Genomic DNA, 15,945 nt, shown 5'->3' on the forward strand with positions numbered 1-15,945 from the left:
TAAGTGCACAGACTTGTAGAAGAATCAGTCACCGTGGGCGGCGCCAGTGGTAATGGTGCGTTAAAAGGATGGAGGCAGAATGCTGTGTATACTAGGATGCCCTTTACCAAGGATGGACAATTTGCTGCACGCGGCAAAACGATCAAAGTAGATGTGTACCAAAGATCTACGAGCAGGTTTTTGCCAAATTGCTGTGCGAACCGAGGAGACGAAACGTCCTTTTTTACCCTATTCAGATTGTACTGATTTACAAAGATGGCGGTTGTCCACAACTGTAACGCCCGCTACCTTCCAACAGCTAATTAACTGCTTCAAAATTGAACTGATTATTTGTTTGACGATAAAAATACTGTGATAACTGACCAAAAATGATAGCTCTAACAGTGCGAAAATGATAGCTCTAACAAATTGTAAAGAAAGACGCAACATAAAAAAGTAGTACTCAGAAAGGGCATCCATTAAAGATAGTTCAATGCAGCCTTTGATCACTTCAATATGCAATACTAATAAAGTTATTGAAGATGCAACAATAAAAGGTGAGACAAGATTTATAAGCAGTATAAGATTTTAATACCTGTCATACAAACAAATTATTTTAACATAACTTTTCATAATTTATTTACATATACGCCTTTTTTTTGTGTTTTTTTTACAATGAAATTTTAGTACATATTAGTAAAAAAGTATTTCGCAGTTGAGATTAGATTGGCAGTTTTTATTGCTGAGCATAATATTTCATTCAACACTATGGCTCACTTAGTGCCATTAGTAAAACAAATATGCCCGAATCGGAAATGGCTAAAAAAAATAAATAACATGTGCAAGAACAAAAACCCGAGCAATAATTAAAAACGTTACTGGAAGGGAGAAGTTTGAAAATTTATGTACCGACCTGAAGGAATTTTTTTTTCTTCAATAATCGATGAATCAACGGACCGGACAACACAGAAGCATTCATTTAAATTTTTTTTTTTTTTCTTTTTTTTTTTTTTTTTTTTTTTTATTTTTTTTTTTTTTTTTTTTTTTTTTTTTTTTGTTTTTTTTTTTTTTCCTTTGTATTCATACGGAAGGAATGTACAATAGCAAACACTGATGAAGAGCTCGCGGTCAGGCGACACTGTCGTGTAACGATCTGCGCGATTCTACATCACCGCAAATCGGCAGAATTCGTTACATTTTATCTCGACAGTGTCGCCTGACCGCGAGCTCTTCATCAGTGTTTGCTATTGTACATTCCTTCCGTATGAAATACAGGAAGTAACCAGTGTTTACTTAACAAATAACTGCAATGTATTCGGGAATATCTTTCTCATTATAACCACAAATGGTGACCCCGAATTCTTAAACGTTTATTTTACAATCCTTTTTTTTCTTTTTTAAAAACCGCATAGTCGGGCAACGAAAAGTCGAGATGAAATCGTCCCAGGAATATGTGAGTGAAACATAATCGTAATCTCATAAAACATAGTATCTTACCATAAAAAAAATACTCACTTCTAAAAAATTCCATTTTCCATATATTCCTACACAAGTTCTTTTTTTAACATACTTAAATCATTTTTACTCACAAATAATAGTTAATTTAAATTCTTTCATCGTCTGGTGAAAATAATAATTCATTTTTAGTTTGACACCTGTCTAAATGCGGTTCCTTGCGTCGTTGAAAGGCCGACGTCAAATCAACTGACGATCAACCAAAAAGTATTCTACTGATTAAACTACTGATTAGACTACTGATGATGAAAATAATTCTGATTATGTGGCAATTCAAGTAGACGAAACAACTGATACGTCTACAAAAACACGAACGGTTTTTGTATTGAGTTATATAAAAGACAAAATTCAATTTGTGAGCGCTTTTGGAAATTCATAAACCAGGATATCTGTACTGCAGCGGGATTACGTGACGAGATTTTAAGAGGACTACGCATTTTGGAAGTACAACCTCGACGGCTCATAGCACAAAGCTATGATGGGGCTGCAGTCATGAGTGGAAAAAATGGAGGAGTACAGGCCAAAATAAAAGAGCAATATTCGCGTTCCCAATACATTCATTGCTACAGCATCAGTTAAATCTTACTCTGCAGAAGGCCTCCACCATAACAATTCAGACATTCTGTGATTTTCTTAAGATCGCCAAAATGAACGAGAGTTAAAACTCTCACTCACATTTAAAGATGAAGTTGTTAAAATTCGACTACCAAAAGCTGGTCCAACTAGATGGTGTTTTAATGCCAAGAGTATTTTAACTGTCTATTCTCATAAAGAAGATATTCTGAGGTGCTTGAAACAGATTGTAGAAGTAGAACATGATACAAACACAATAAGCCAAGCACAAAATGTAATACGCAATCTCGAAAAATATGCATTTTTGTATTGGTTCAATTATTTTTATTATATCATGTCTCATTGCCAAATTCTATTTCAATGCAGAAAAGGAACATAGATGATGTTTCAATCTCCAAACATATTGAAGACTTTAAAAACCATATTTTGAAAATCAGAAATATGATTTGCTCTTTCACTTCAAATACAATACCGACTGTTTCAAAACAAAGGTTCGATAATAAAAACGTTAATATTGCCATTGAGGTCTGCGATACAATTTTAACAGAAATAGAGTAAAGATTTCAATTCACCGACCATCTCATTATATGAACACTATTTAATGACATTAAGTACGCCGAATTTAAACACAATTTTCCGATAACACGAGTGAATTTACTGAAAAGGTCTAATGAAAAGATATTACAAAATTAAAAAATGAATCAATAGTATTTTATCAATATGACGATTTGCAGAGCGCTAAGAGTGCGGTTTTACTTAAAAATTTTCTTTTAAGAAATAATTTTGATGAAATATTTTCGCAATTAAAATACTTAAGTTTATTTGTGTAATTCCAGTGAGAGTGAAATATGTTTTTCGACACTAAAGCGAATTAAGACCTTTTTAAGAAACTCTATGAGCGAAAATAGACTAAGCGCAATCGCTATGTTAAGTACAGAAAATACATATATTGTCAGGAAATAATTCTGAACAAACAAGCTATTTAGCTTGTTTGTTTAAAAAATAAATAAATTAGCAACCCTTAGACTGCTACGCAGTTTTTCAAGAATCTAATCAGAAATCCTATGTATAAATGTATTTAGTATATGTATAAATATATTTAGTGAACATGATAAAAAATAAAAAAGGAATCAATTCATTAGTTACGTAAACCTTGACGAAGAAGCTTGTTCGCTTTGAAATCGGTCGGTGGAAAATAAAAATTAGTGGTTAAAAACAAAGTTGTTTTATTTATTTTATTAGAAATCCTATGAATTATACATTAAAAAAATATGTTATCGAATATGTTGTTTTCCAAACACACTTTTGTTTTAAAAATTAATAGCAATTCCAAGAAAAATCTTCCGTTTCATAAATTTCTAACTCAAGCCCAATGGAGTGAGCAAGATAGACAACTCGTGCCGCCCGCATCACATTGTCGTACAGCGGTTGTAAACCCTTCCTTAATTGAAAATAAAAACAAACAAAAATGAACTCGTACAGCAGCATTGTTTTAATAGTTATTAATGAAACAACATAATTATGATAGTTTTTTTTGTATGTAATTATGATAATTCATAAACTGGGAACCCATATAACGGGAACATTAAGAAAAAATAGAAAAAGAATTCCAGACGAAGTTAAAAAACTAATGCCGATAAAAACTTCCAAAACTACAGAAATAAAGACATTTTAACTACGGGGTATTGAGAACAAAAAACTCAAAGAAAACCAGTGCTATTGTTATCTACCTCCGAAGAGGCAAAAAACATTACCTGTACTAAAACTAAATGCGATCAAATTCGAACAATAACAAAGCCATCTATTATAAATACATACAATAAATATATGAGGCGGTGTGGACACTTCATGATGAATTATTGTTATTCAGATGAACGCAGATCAGTAAAATATTGGAAAAAAGTTGTGTTCAACATTATATCGAGGATGATTTTGAATTCATACATAATATATAAAGAAAATACACGCAAATCTAATGTAATTTCAAGATATAAATTTATTTCAAAAATCATCGAAACAATTGAAATTGATTGGCTGCGAGAAAAAAACAATTCATCTGCTCCTGAGTTTCATAAAAATGTGCCTCATGGAATTCGGAAACTGCCAGAACGCAAAGAAAAAGCTTGCGTTGTATGCAGCAGGAAGAATGGCGGTCCTGTTAAAAGATCTCGTACTATATGCGTAATTTGTGAAAAAGGACTTCATGGGGCTTGCTTGGTAAAACATTTAAAATGTTGTAAATAATTGACAAGGTATTTGGGTATGTTTTGTTACATTGTAAGAATTATTTTTGTTTTTGATTTATTAAGAAAAACATTAAGTGTCTAGGTTTTTTCATGATAAATTTTCTTCAGTAAATATTGTAAATAATTGTTTAAGTATTTGTGTATGTTTTGTCACATTGTAAGAATTATTTTTGTTTTTGATTTATTAAGAAAAATATTTGGTTTCTAGGTTTTTTCTTTATAAATTTATTTGATGATAACTTTGTTCAAATATAATATATTATGTTTAAATACAAAAATGCTTAAATGTAAATTATGTTTTATGTAAAATGTAAGCACTGTTTATGCTGTTTGTTTTTTTATATTTTTTCTATCCAAATTAATTTTAAACTGATAAAACTATTATGTAGCTTATTCTTTTTTATAAAGTGTGATTTTTTTTAAATGGTTTAAAACAGTATGTAAATATATTAATTGTTATAAAATATTTTGAAAATAATGGAAACTTGAATTGTATCTGTTTACATAAATTAAAAAGCGAAGACAAAATGGCATGTTTTAAATTTACAAACCTACTTCCTTCAATTCAAGCTAAGTCCAAAAAGTAAACTAAATTTTTGGTAGAAGTTAACAGTCCATTATCAAATAAAAAATAAAATTAAAAACTACTGAACTTCCTCATCTGGTGTCAAAATGCTGTAGAAATACCATCTCTCAGATGAATTTGTGATAAAACTATGTACTTTAGATGCACAAATTATGTCGAGATCCTTGCAATATGTACGGTTGGTACAAGCCTTAGAGTAATAACCCAATAGAGTTGCCCATACAGAGAAAAACAATTGTATGGTTATTGACCACAAAGTTAGCTACAGATTACAGCAATACAGCGGGCCATAGGTACTTGCGCTGAGAATTGCTTGCAGAATAATAATTACTACCTAATGAACAGCTAACACATATTTATTTCCCATTACTGTAGGTACCCATTATAATAAATCAACAAATGATTTTTCAATATTCAAATGTCCTAATTGACAAACATTAGGTTACTGGTGAATTATTTTTATGTTTTATGGCTCTTTACTTATTTGTTTATATTCTTAATTACGGGGTTTTGCAGTGATATAGAGACTTCACTAGATGAGATTTATTATATGAAAGGTAAAGTATTCAATTAGTTATTCGTTACGGAAATACATCAATATTTTTGTAATCACTGGATCGGGTATAATAGTGGGGAAAACACAGAATATAATTATTTTCCTCAAATATTATATAAGTGATTAAAAATTCTAAATTTTAACACTGATTTTTTTTTTTTACTGTATTTGCAATGTAAAAAAAATTCACTGTTTTAGGTCCCGACTAGCTAGAAGTTTTCTGTGTTTAGTCGTTTCTCTTTTTTTTAAAACTCCGTGAATTTAAACATCATAAGTAAATTTATAATGGGGAAGTTTAGTGGTTTTAAAAAAAAAAAAATATTTGTTAATAGACATCTAAACAAAGCTATTTTTTCTTTAATTTTTATGTATCGTATTATCAGCGCTACGATTTTTTAAAGTTTTGTATATCTGAAATTAATCCGCGTGTGGCGTCACAAGTTCTCTTCCGCTTCTTCTCGGTTAGTTCTGTTAATTGGTCCATTAACGATTAGCAAACCGGAAATCTCCCACAACTCTCTTATCATTGGTTGATTCATATGAACAAGTGACGTCGTTCAAAGTAGTTCGTTTTTATTAAAATATTTATTATTTTTTATTCATTTTCAAGAAACTTTGCTGTACAATTTAATGATCAAATTTTTACCGCACGTAAGAAAACATATTTTGTAAATTTTCCGTAGGGCTGAAATAGGTAGGAAAATAAATAATAACCCGTCGAATAAGTAATTTGTATGTTTTGAAAATGTTTTATACCACTGGCGGTTAAGTGCAACAAGCAGTTCCCGAATTCATTTACTCTTTTGGGAATTATGACGTCAGCATCAGTCTAGTTAGAACTTTATGATAGGGATTAAAAACAACGATAACTTATATAGATTACTAAAATCCTTAAAGTGTTATGGATTAACCACGTACAAAGGGCACATTTTGTGATTAGTAAGCTGGTGGGAGAAATAACGTTCTTCGCAGAATGAAATATACTTAGAATTCTGATGCATTAACATCTTAAGGAATGCAGAAATCATGTATTTTTATTGAAAAGGGTCGTTTATCATATGCACTTGAAAACCATATGTTTTAACGTGTGTGAAATATTATTTTGCGTAAATCTCAGGATATAGCGTGAGAAGAATAAATGTACCTATTTTTTGTATCAAACCTACCCCTCCAAAAGACCATAACTTGTATTATATAAATCCATATGCAGTCTTTGGAGGATGAATTAGAAATGTAGTCTCTCGTGGTTACTACGTCCCTCTGACGTAATACTTAGTTTTAATATACACGGTAGCTTTCAAGTGTAACAGTAAAATGGTTCTTGTAATGTCTTTTAAATAATAAAATTAATATACAACATCTTCGTGTCTTCTCAATTGATCTGTTGGACTTGGAATATTCAATCTCTGTGTGCTACACTACATCGGCACATAACAGTAGAGAGAGGAAAAATTGGTGGCTGCGGTGCGGGATCATCGTCATCAACGTGCAGAAGAAAGAAACTCTGACAGTTTGACGACTTTAGACAATTTCTGGTTTCCGAATCGTATTCGCAAACTTGAGTGAAACTCTCATACGGTCCATTATGGTTTAAAAGGAAGAAACCCATCTAAAAATCGAACCACAGATCAACAACAACAAGAAGAAGAAGAACGAAGACTATATTATTTTATGTATCACTGCGTGAACGAGTCCTACATGGTATCAAAGCATGCCATCTCTTTTCGGCGGAGAATATATGGAAGACGAACATCAGCAACATCTCCAGGTTTCCGGTGCAGCCAGAAGTCCCTGAGTTCTGGAGCAGTCAGCAAACGAGACATTCCAGCATTCTTCATCCTTCCCTGATCAAGAAGAAGAAGAAGACGGAAAAGAAAACATCATGCATCTTGTGACTTGTGAGTTTACCTGTATTTAAAATGAAGTTATTTTCAATTCAATATTTTTGTCATATTTTATATACTATTTTGATAATCTTAAATCTTCAAAAATTAATTCAACTAATTCTAATCTAAAATTCTCATAATAACTCAGATTTTGAAATGACTGAGAGTGAAAATAGTACTGAAGCTGTTGAACCCGATAACTATGATTTCGATACTAAAATCACTGTCGAGGAAGGTGATGACGCCTCGTGGATTGCAGGCCCTTTTGTACCTATAATACACGAATTCGATGATTTCGCATCAGGTATTAATCCTAATACAATGTTAACTGAAGATTCCGTAGAACTAGACTTTTTTGAATAGCGAAATTATGACAAACATAGTTAACGAATCCAATAAGTTTTATCAGTACAAAATGAGCACTGTCGATTTTACGGAAAAGGCGAGAATTCACAAATGGGTGGACACAACAGTTTCGGAAATGTATGTTTTCACGGCTATAACTTTCGCAATGACGAGGACTAAGCGTTTGACGATAGAAGAATATTGGAGTACAAACTTTATACTTCACACTCTGTTTTTTGGAATGACGATGCCCAGAAACAGGTAACAATTATTGTTGCAAATGCTACATTTTAGTGATAGTTATGTCCAAACACCGACTGACAAACTTTATAAAATAAGATTTCTTCTTGACCATACCAGAACAATTTTTAAAGCAACTATGATGCCTCATTAAAATCTATGTATCGACGAAAGCATTATTGTTTTCAAAGGTCGTCTATTATTTTAACAATACATCCCTTCGAAACGTCACCGGTTTGGCATAAAAATGTTTGTTCTGTGCGACGTTACAACGGGTTTTATTCTCGATTTTATTATATACGTCGGAGCTGAAACTGAAATCGATAATACGCACGGTCTCGGTATTACAGGTGCTGTAGTTACCACACTGTTATCGGACTATTTTGGAAATGGTCATAATTTATGGTGCGATAACTGGTATACCAGTCCCGCTTTGATGGAAGTAAGAAATCGCAAAATTTTGTTATTCCTCGATAGGTGCCCCTGCGCTCACCCCACAAACCTGGCACTGAGGAACGTTAAGTTGGCATTTTTTCCACCTAACTGTACGAGTGAACTGCAACCGCTGGATTTGGGGATAATCCGTGCATTCAAGCACCACTACCGAAAGATCTTAGTAAATAAGTTATTATCACGAGGTGAGGACCCCAAAAAAAGTGTCTATTTTAGACGAAATGCATTATACTGTTGAGGCATGGGGTGAAATAACAGACCTTACTATAAAGAATTGTTTCCGGAAAGCTGGAATAAACAAGGAGATAATAATCAACAAAATAATACTTCCATGAGTCAAATATCACGTTTCATTGTGTTACTTGTGTGTCCTATTTTGTTTACTCGAAAGAAAAAACAGCTTGCAGAGTTGGTTTTGTAACCCTACAACTCAATTTATGTACAACCAAAAAATTAATAAATTAGCGTTCTTATTATAATATAATACGAAAACAAATAAATATTCTTATTTCAAAAGAAGATTTCTTAAACTCTATCAATCAAATATGTCTCTTAAATTTTACATAAGAGATCAATAAGTGACCAGACTAGTAACGGCATGTAACTAAGAAATTACATTAAATTTGATTAAGAATCAAATTGTTTTTTTTAATTAAACTATGCGAAAAAACAGGAGAATCATAAAAATATTTTGTGGGTATGCACAATAAATAAAATATTTAGTTTGAAATATTACACATTCAAATTGAGCAAATTTTTCATTACAAATCTTAAAAACCTTAAGTTATAAATTCCTCAGTGCAGTCTAAACGTGGGAGATGTTTGTACCTTACAGGATTAACCTAGTCGTGCACACGTGAGTGGCGCAGCAAGTCTCCTGTGCGCGTGAAGCGACGGTGGCAATGGGGGCATGGGAACAGCGCTACGCCGTGCGCAGCCTGGTGTCTACGCCTCTCCGCAATAGATGGGAAGGCGCGAGGACAGCGTGCGCACGTGTACCCGCATTGCCCTGTGTGACTGCGCGCGTGCGCCGCTAGACCTGATGACTGCGTGAAACCTAAAAGAAGGAAAAGAGACCATATTTTTTAATATTCACAATATATAATTTTATTTAATTTTACAATACGCCAGGGGAATGAGGATTTGAATACTGTCCAGAAAAGCTTGTATTTTATTCTCTCTGGCCTTTTTAACCAGTGCGAATTTCGAAGATGTTGTGAGATGTGAGAATATTTTTTTACTCCCGTAATAAGCCTTGCTGCTGCATTGAAAGTGTGAAAGATTATAACAAATATGGTACACACGTTAAAAAAAAATAATTCAGAAAGAGTATGGGATAAATCAATCGAGAAATAAATTGCACGGTAGGAGCGAGCACAGCGGGCCGTCTCAAATTCTTATAAGACTGTTTAAAATGGAATTTTATTCCCATTAAATTGGTGTCTTTTGGATGAAGATAAAAAATAATATCCAGAGCTGGCAAGGGAAGCTTAAAAATTATTAGTGCTATTCGCCACATCCTGTCGCCAAATATGGCAAGAATGACCGGTAATGTAGGACGAGGACGACCAAGAAAAACATGGCATGATCAGATAAACAAAAGTCTCAAGTCTGGTCATGTCAAAAGCAGACACAACCGAAGAGCATGTATGACAAGATGTATGAATGTGGAAAAAGCTGAAATATATATCAGGAAAATGTAATGATGATAGTACTAAAAATAATCAACACATCTATACAGTCCTATAGAGCCAAACTCACCAGTAAGAATGTTGTCATTGCAAGGAATGTTATTGAAAAAAGATTAGGACTTTAAAAAAGAATATTTAGGATTTTTTTTTAAATAATTCAAGCAATTACTTGATTATGTAGAAGTTTTTCAGCAGGATATTTTTTGGTGGCATTTTGTATTTGTACTTTTTATTACATCACAACAGACCAGAATGCCTAATTAGTGGTGAATTACAGTACAGAACACCGGGGCTTGAGAAAAATTGCATTTAATTTTTATGTTCTCACCGGGAATCGAAGCCGGAACCTTCCATGCGTGATTCTATTCTGCGTGAGCATTCAAAGGTTATGTAAAAATCATAAAAGTTGCTAGGACACCTATAATACGATGGAATCTGATTTCAAATTTCCTTTTACATACAGCATAAAAAACAAAAGCAGTGTTAGGTCAATTAACAAATTGACACCATGTTCACATCAATCCCTCTCTCTATTATTCGACTATAATAAAATGCTTTTAAGGCTGTTACCTTTGCCGCAGATAGTGCAGACATATGGCCTCTCGCCGGTATGGGAGCGCATGTGGACTATGAGAGTGGAGGAACCATTGAAACCCTTCTCACACTTGGGGCACTTGTGGCTCTTCTCTCCCGTATGAGTTCTCATGTGTTTAGTGAGCTCGTTGGACTGACAGAAACCCTTCTGGCACACAGAACATACATAAGGTTTAATTCCAGAGTGAGTTCGCTCGTGTACAACTAAATTGCCTGGAAGCATAGACAAAAATAAATTTTTGGTTAGTTTGATAGCCTATTAACAGGTTCACTGTCAACTTCGGAAATCGGGAGTTGGGGTTGGGAAGAATATTTCAATCCGCTCCAGCTTCGCCCATTAGTGAGTTTTAAGCATTTGAGGTTGGCAGTAAACATGCTAGCAAATATATTTTTTTTAAAACCACTGAACTTCTTCATTGTATAATAGTTTTACTTACTAGAGGTGGCAAAGGCTTTGTCACAGGTGGAGCAAACATGTGGTCTTTCTCCGGTGTGTGTCCTCATGTGCTTATCTAGGTCCTGTTGCTGCCTGCAAGTTTTGTGGCACATGGTACACGAGAAAGGCCGCTCATCATTGTGAACTCTCATATGTACTTTAAAATTCCCGTGGTGAGCGAAGGATTTTTTACATATTTTGCACTTAAATGGCTTGTCTCCGTGCGTCTTCATATGCCTAGTGAGTTTTCCGTTGGAATCAAAAGCCTTGTTACAAATGGGACAACGATTATCTTCAATATCTTTCTTGGAGCGCACTTTAAGGCAACCCATTTTATGGAATATGTAAGCAGGTTTCGGCTCTTTTTTCTCTTCGGGTATCAATTCTTCTTCAATTTGCTCATTGTATGGCTGAATATCATCGCCAATATCCACTTCAGAATCTGGAACTATTTGTTAAAAACTCATATTATTAAGATCTACTTGAAATTTTATGATTCAATTCTGATACGTAATATTTTTACTCCTATACATATTGAAACAACACACTAAAAAAAACTGATTGAATTTAATGGCAAATACATTCCAAAAGAGAATGGAGACTTGTTATTGGTTGTATATACATTCATCATTCACATTCAAAAGTTTTACAAAGCCTTCAGCTAGAGGCCTCTCACAGAGACAAAAAGTTAGTGATATTATGATTAGCATGTTATTAAAATTTCAATGATTTCATCAATAAAAATATTTTGGATTCAATTTTATTGGTTGCTTGGGAGAAATGATTACTATATGGCAATAAACCCGCTAACTGTCATTGAGCCCTGATGAATATCCATTTACGACCTAGCAATTTCCTATTTTAGTTATTTCAGGTATATTCTCCTTTTGTTTTAATCGAGGTAGGTTATTTAATTAATTTATTAATTTTGGTATTTTCCCTGTTTATTTCAAGGGCAAAATAATTGCTCATATTTTATGGTACAGAGAAAAGTTCACTTATGTCTGCATTATTGGCAAGGAGAGTGGTGTCTTGGCGTATCTCAAATTTAATATCTGTCTTTCATTAATAGAAATGCCTGTGTCTCCAAAATTAGAATTAAATTCATTTAAAAAACGTTTTTAAATTTTGAACACTACACAGTACTCCTTTGAACAGGGTTAACGAAAAGTTCAAATTTATAAGTAATATGTAGCTAATAACCTAAATAAATATTTATTAAAACATAATTGAAAAAAACTTTAATCCAAGACATCATTCTCCATATTGATTTACATGATGGAAAATGTTAAAATATATAGTTTATAAATACATGCATAACATTGTACTGTAATTGAATAGCTTTTTCTGAATAAAGACGATTAAAAATTAACTAAAAACAAATGTGCCATTTTCCATGCGATGGGAGAGAGAAAATAATAATTGTCATACATAGGCCGCTCATTCTACATCTTCTAACGCATTATTGAAAGAATTACAGAAAATATTATCTTACCTGATGGGTTCTCGAGAGTGAGTACTTGAGTAGGAATTCCAGAAGGCTGTCCGAGTGAGTGGATGGAAAAGGAATTCTGGAAATTAGAATTGTTGAGGCACTGTATATTGTAGTTGGATGGCATATGAACATTTCCCTGTAGCGGTATGTTGACATTGGTCATGTTGGCCAGAATACTGGAGCCATTGAATATAAACTGCGGCTCGATGGGAAGGTCGTAGGCTCCCAAATTCAGGTTTTGTAGGGAATCGTAATGTCTATTGTCTGACAGCGGCAATTGGTCATTATATGAATATTCTATCGGAAGTGTTGGTAATTCTGGTGGAAGAGGATCGGGAGCCGGTTCAGTGTGACTAACGCTTTCTTCTTGTAATTCCAACTCCTCTACTTGCTTATCTGTTTTTTTCTCACCAGTTTTGCCAGTCAGCCTATATTGGCGTAGTCGGAAATCACTCTTTTCGCACTGTTTCTTGAATTGAAAGGATATATGCAGTTTGGCAATACATTTCTTGCATATCTGATGTGGCATTCCATCATTTTGCCAAACCTATAAATTGGAATAAACAAATAATGAGTACAGAGTAAAATATTTATTATATTAAAGCTAAAATGCTTATTAAATTATTTTTTTATTTGGAATCCAAAAACATTCTTGAATCACTAAATTTACAATTATTAATGAATATTCCAAATCCCACAATTGCTTCTGGCATGGCAGTTCATTAATTTTACAACATTTTACTTATTATGTTTACAACTACGTACTACTGAATGTAATCATTGAAATTATTTTTATAATTATATGTCAGATAGGTAAGTTGCTATATATATATATATATATATATATATATATATATATATATTTACTTTATGTACATTTAAACTGTTTATTGAAAGAGCCTTCTGGGTGTTTAATAAATAAATAAAGAATATCTTTATTATTTAGTCCAATAAACACAAAATAAAAATGTGTTTGATGTTTCAAGCATGTTTTCAATTTCATTTTGAAGAAACTTATATTGTTTACTTGGTGTAAAGGAGAGTTCACACGAAGACAATACAATAGACAGGACAATATTGCCCTGTGAACAGTTTTGATGGCGCAGAACAGGACAGTGTGACAATACAACAATTTGATCGTAGTTCAAATGCGGAAAGCTGTGAAGATTAAGAAAGGGTCACTGAGATGGTTTGGTCTTGTAGAACAAATGGATGATGAAAGATTAGTAAAAAAGACATATATGTCAAGAGTGAACGGCAGCGTAGGGCGAGGACGCCCAAGGAAGACGTGGCATGAACAGATAAAGAAACCAAAATCTTACATCTGGTCATGTCAAAAGCAGACAGAACCGAATGGCATTTATGACAAAGTGTATGGATGTAGAAGAAACTAGGAATCTGTCAGAATAGACGTGTGTGGCAGTCTATCCTCTCTGCCTACACCAAAGGGGAAATAGCATGATGGTAGCAGTAGTAGTAGTAAAACATAAAAATATGATAATAAATATTTTTCAAATTTATTATTAACAGACACTTCAAATGTGTAAATGTGTCTCCACATATCAAGTCAATGAAGTGAAGATCACAAACATGGCCATAAAGAAAAACAAACAATGTTTTTTTTTGTATTGCGATGGAGAAGTGGAAAGTGTCTGAAGCTACAGCAGCATGATGTACAATATTAGTGTATGAAGTCACTAGTGCACTAGTCTAAACTCTTGTAGTACATAATATTGTCGCAGCTTACCGACACTTCAAACACACTCCTTAAACCCCTTGTAGCGGCGTATATGGTATTGGCTAAAATGCTTTCGTACTTTAAAATCACGCCCTTTCAGTGTAATGCACCCTTGGTGATATTTTTTTACAAAAATATCACTTTAGGCACCATCCAACTTTTACATTTGTTAAAAATAATACAAATTATAGGGATCCAACGACATAAAAATATTTGCAAGGTTAAGTAAAAGTTAAATAGGTGCAAAGGTTTTCACGGTCACTGTTTTCAATATGTATCTTTTTAGGGTGATACCCTGTGTGTTGGATTTTATACGGATTTGAAACGTCGGAACAAATCCAACACGCAAGGTATCACCTAAAAAATAAAGATATTGATAAGGTAAAAGTTAATTTGAAGCATAATAATATTGGTTAATTAAAAAGTAATATAGCCCTTATAATAAATACTGTCAGTGATAATGGAATACCAAGTAACAATTGAATTTTTAGGCAGGGGGATCCTAAAAAGCGTTCTGTTGATATACTACTTACGATTTTAACCAACGAAAAATACCGCTGGAGTATCACATTGTTTAGAGTAAAAAGAGCAATCATTTAAAACTAATGATTCTTAGTCGCTACAACGAATTTATTTCAGAAGAACATTTTAAAATAAACTGGTTATGCGGTATTGCAGTATCACCGACGATATATTATTTTCCAGTAAGATGCGATATATCATTTAAACCCAATGTTAATTTTTCCAGTCGCTTAGGGTCTATTATAAAATTAACGCTAAATAAAATCGAGTAGAATCTACCGAAAAAATGTACAGGGAGATGTGAAAACACATGGTAAAATGTTGACAAATAAAATAATAGAAATACCTGAATGCCAGTACACGCGGTAATTTTTTTATGAATATTAACTTTAAAAACAGAGAGAGTCGATCCATCTCCGCAACACAGTCGACAAATTTTATTAAAGTTTAGTGTTTGACTGTTGCCGATCATAGTAAATAGTTAGATTAGTGGTGAAAATATTCTACAGCGTGAAAAGATGTTCACCACGCTACGATATAGCAACCTAATACTGGAATATACAAATCGCACCAAACTAATAGGAAGAATTAGTTCCTAACAGGGTCCAGCGAAATGAACCATTAAGCTAGTTGTAGCGAATTGACTGATTCTGATAACTAATTTCATAGTAAATACGAAATTGAAACGAATTAGCAAACTGCCTCTTTTTTTAAATAAAAATGACAGACGAAGCACAGAAAAACGAAAAACGATATATATAAATTAGTGTAGATAAAATAACTTATTTCTATACCTTAACATATGAATAAAAACCTTATTTAATGTAAAGATAACGGGGCTTGTAGTACACATCTTAAATTTTATCATGTTTTTTTTTTCTGTACTCAGATCAAACTTATTTTGCATAATAATTAATTTACATAATAAACAAGCATATTGATGTATGTTGAAAACAATTTAAAACTTGTATTCTGTATTTTAAAAAGTTTTACCCCGATTCACGATTTATTTTGGAACATGACACGTGCACAATATTTTTTTTGATGTTTTATGAAACATATGCTTGCATTTACGTTTACAATCTTCATA

At 32.9% G+C, this 15,945-nt stretch overlaps 1 protein-coding gene across 1 annotated transcript; it reads right to left on the bottom strand.

Annotated features, from left to right (window-relative positions):
- Nucleotides 1-8,295: 8,295 nt before the first annotated feature.
- On the bottom strand, nt 8,296-15,589 carry LOC148271011 (uncharacterized). The gene is made up of 5 exons (XM_088241929.1): nt 15,202-15,589; nt 12,596-13,142; nt 11,102-11,548; nt 10,641-10,877; nt 8,296-9,436 (listed from the first exon to the last, which is right to left on the bottom strand). The coding sequence occupies exons 1-5, from the start codon at nt 15,325-15,327 to the stop codon at nt 9,222-9,224; spliced, it is 1,572 nt and encodes a 523-aa protein (XP_088098055.1). The 5' UTR covers nt 15,328-15,589; the 3' UTR covers nt 8,296-9,221.
- Between the last annotated feature and the right edge of the window lie 356 nt (nt 15,590-15,945).

This window comes from Micrasema longulum, unplaced genomic scaffold (assembly GCF_059751315.1).
Source record: "Micrasema longulum isolate JH-2025_06_02 unplaced genomic scaffold, ASM5975131v1 h1tg003172l, whole genome shotgun sequence".
Taxonomy (NCBI): Eukaryota; Metazoa; Arthropoda; class Insecta; order Trichoptera; family Brachycentridae; genus Micrasema; species Micrasema longulum.

Bases quoted from the DNA above. Each gene is read 5' to 3' on its own strand.
- LOC148271011 (XM_088241929.1), bottom strand. From the start codon at position 15,327: ATGATCGGCAACAGTCAAACACTAAACTTTAATAAAATTTGTCGACTG. The intron at 11,549-12,595 runs GTAAGATAATAT...TTTAACAAATAG, and splicing joins CACTCTCGAGAACCCATCAG to TTCCAGATTCTGAAGTGGAT. The intron at 9,437-10,640 runs GTAACAGCCTTA...TCCTTCTTTTAG, and splicing joins CTGCACTATCTGCGGCAAAG to GTTTCACGCAGTCATCAGGT.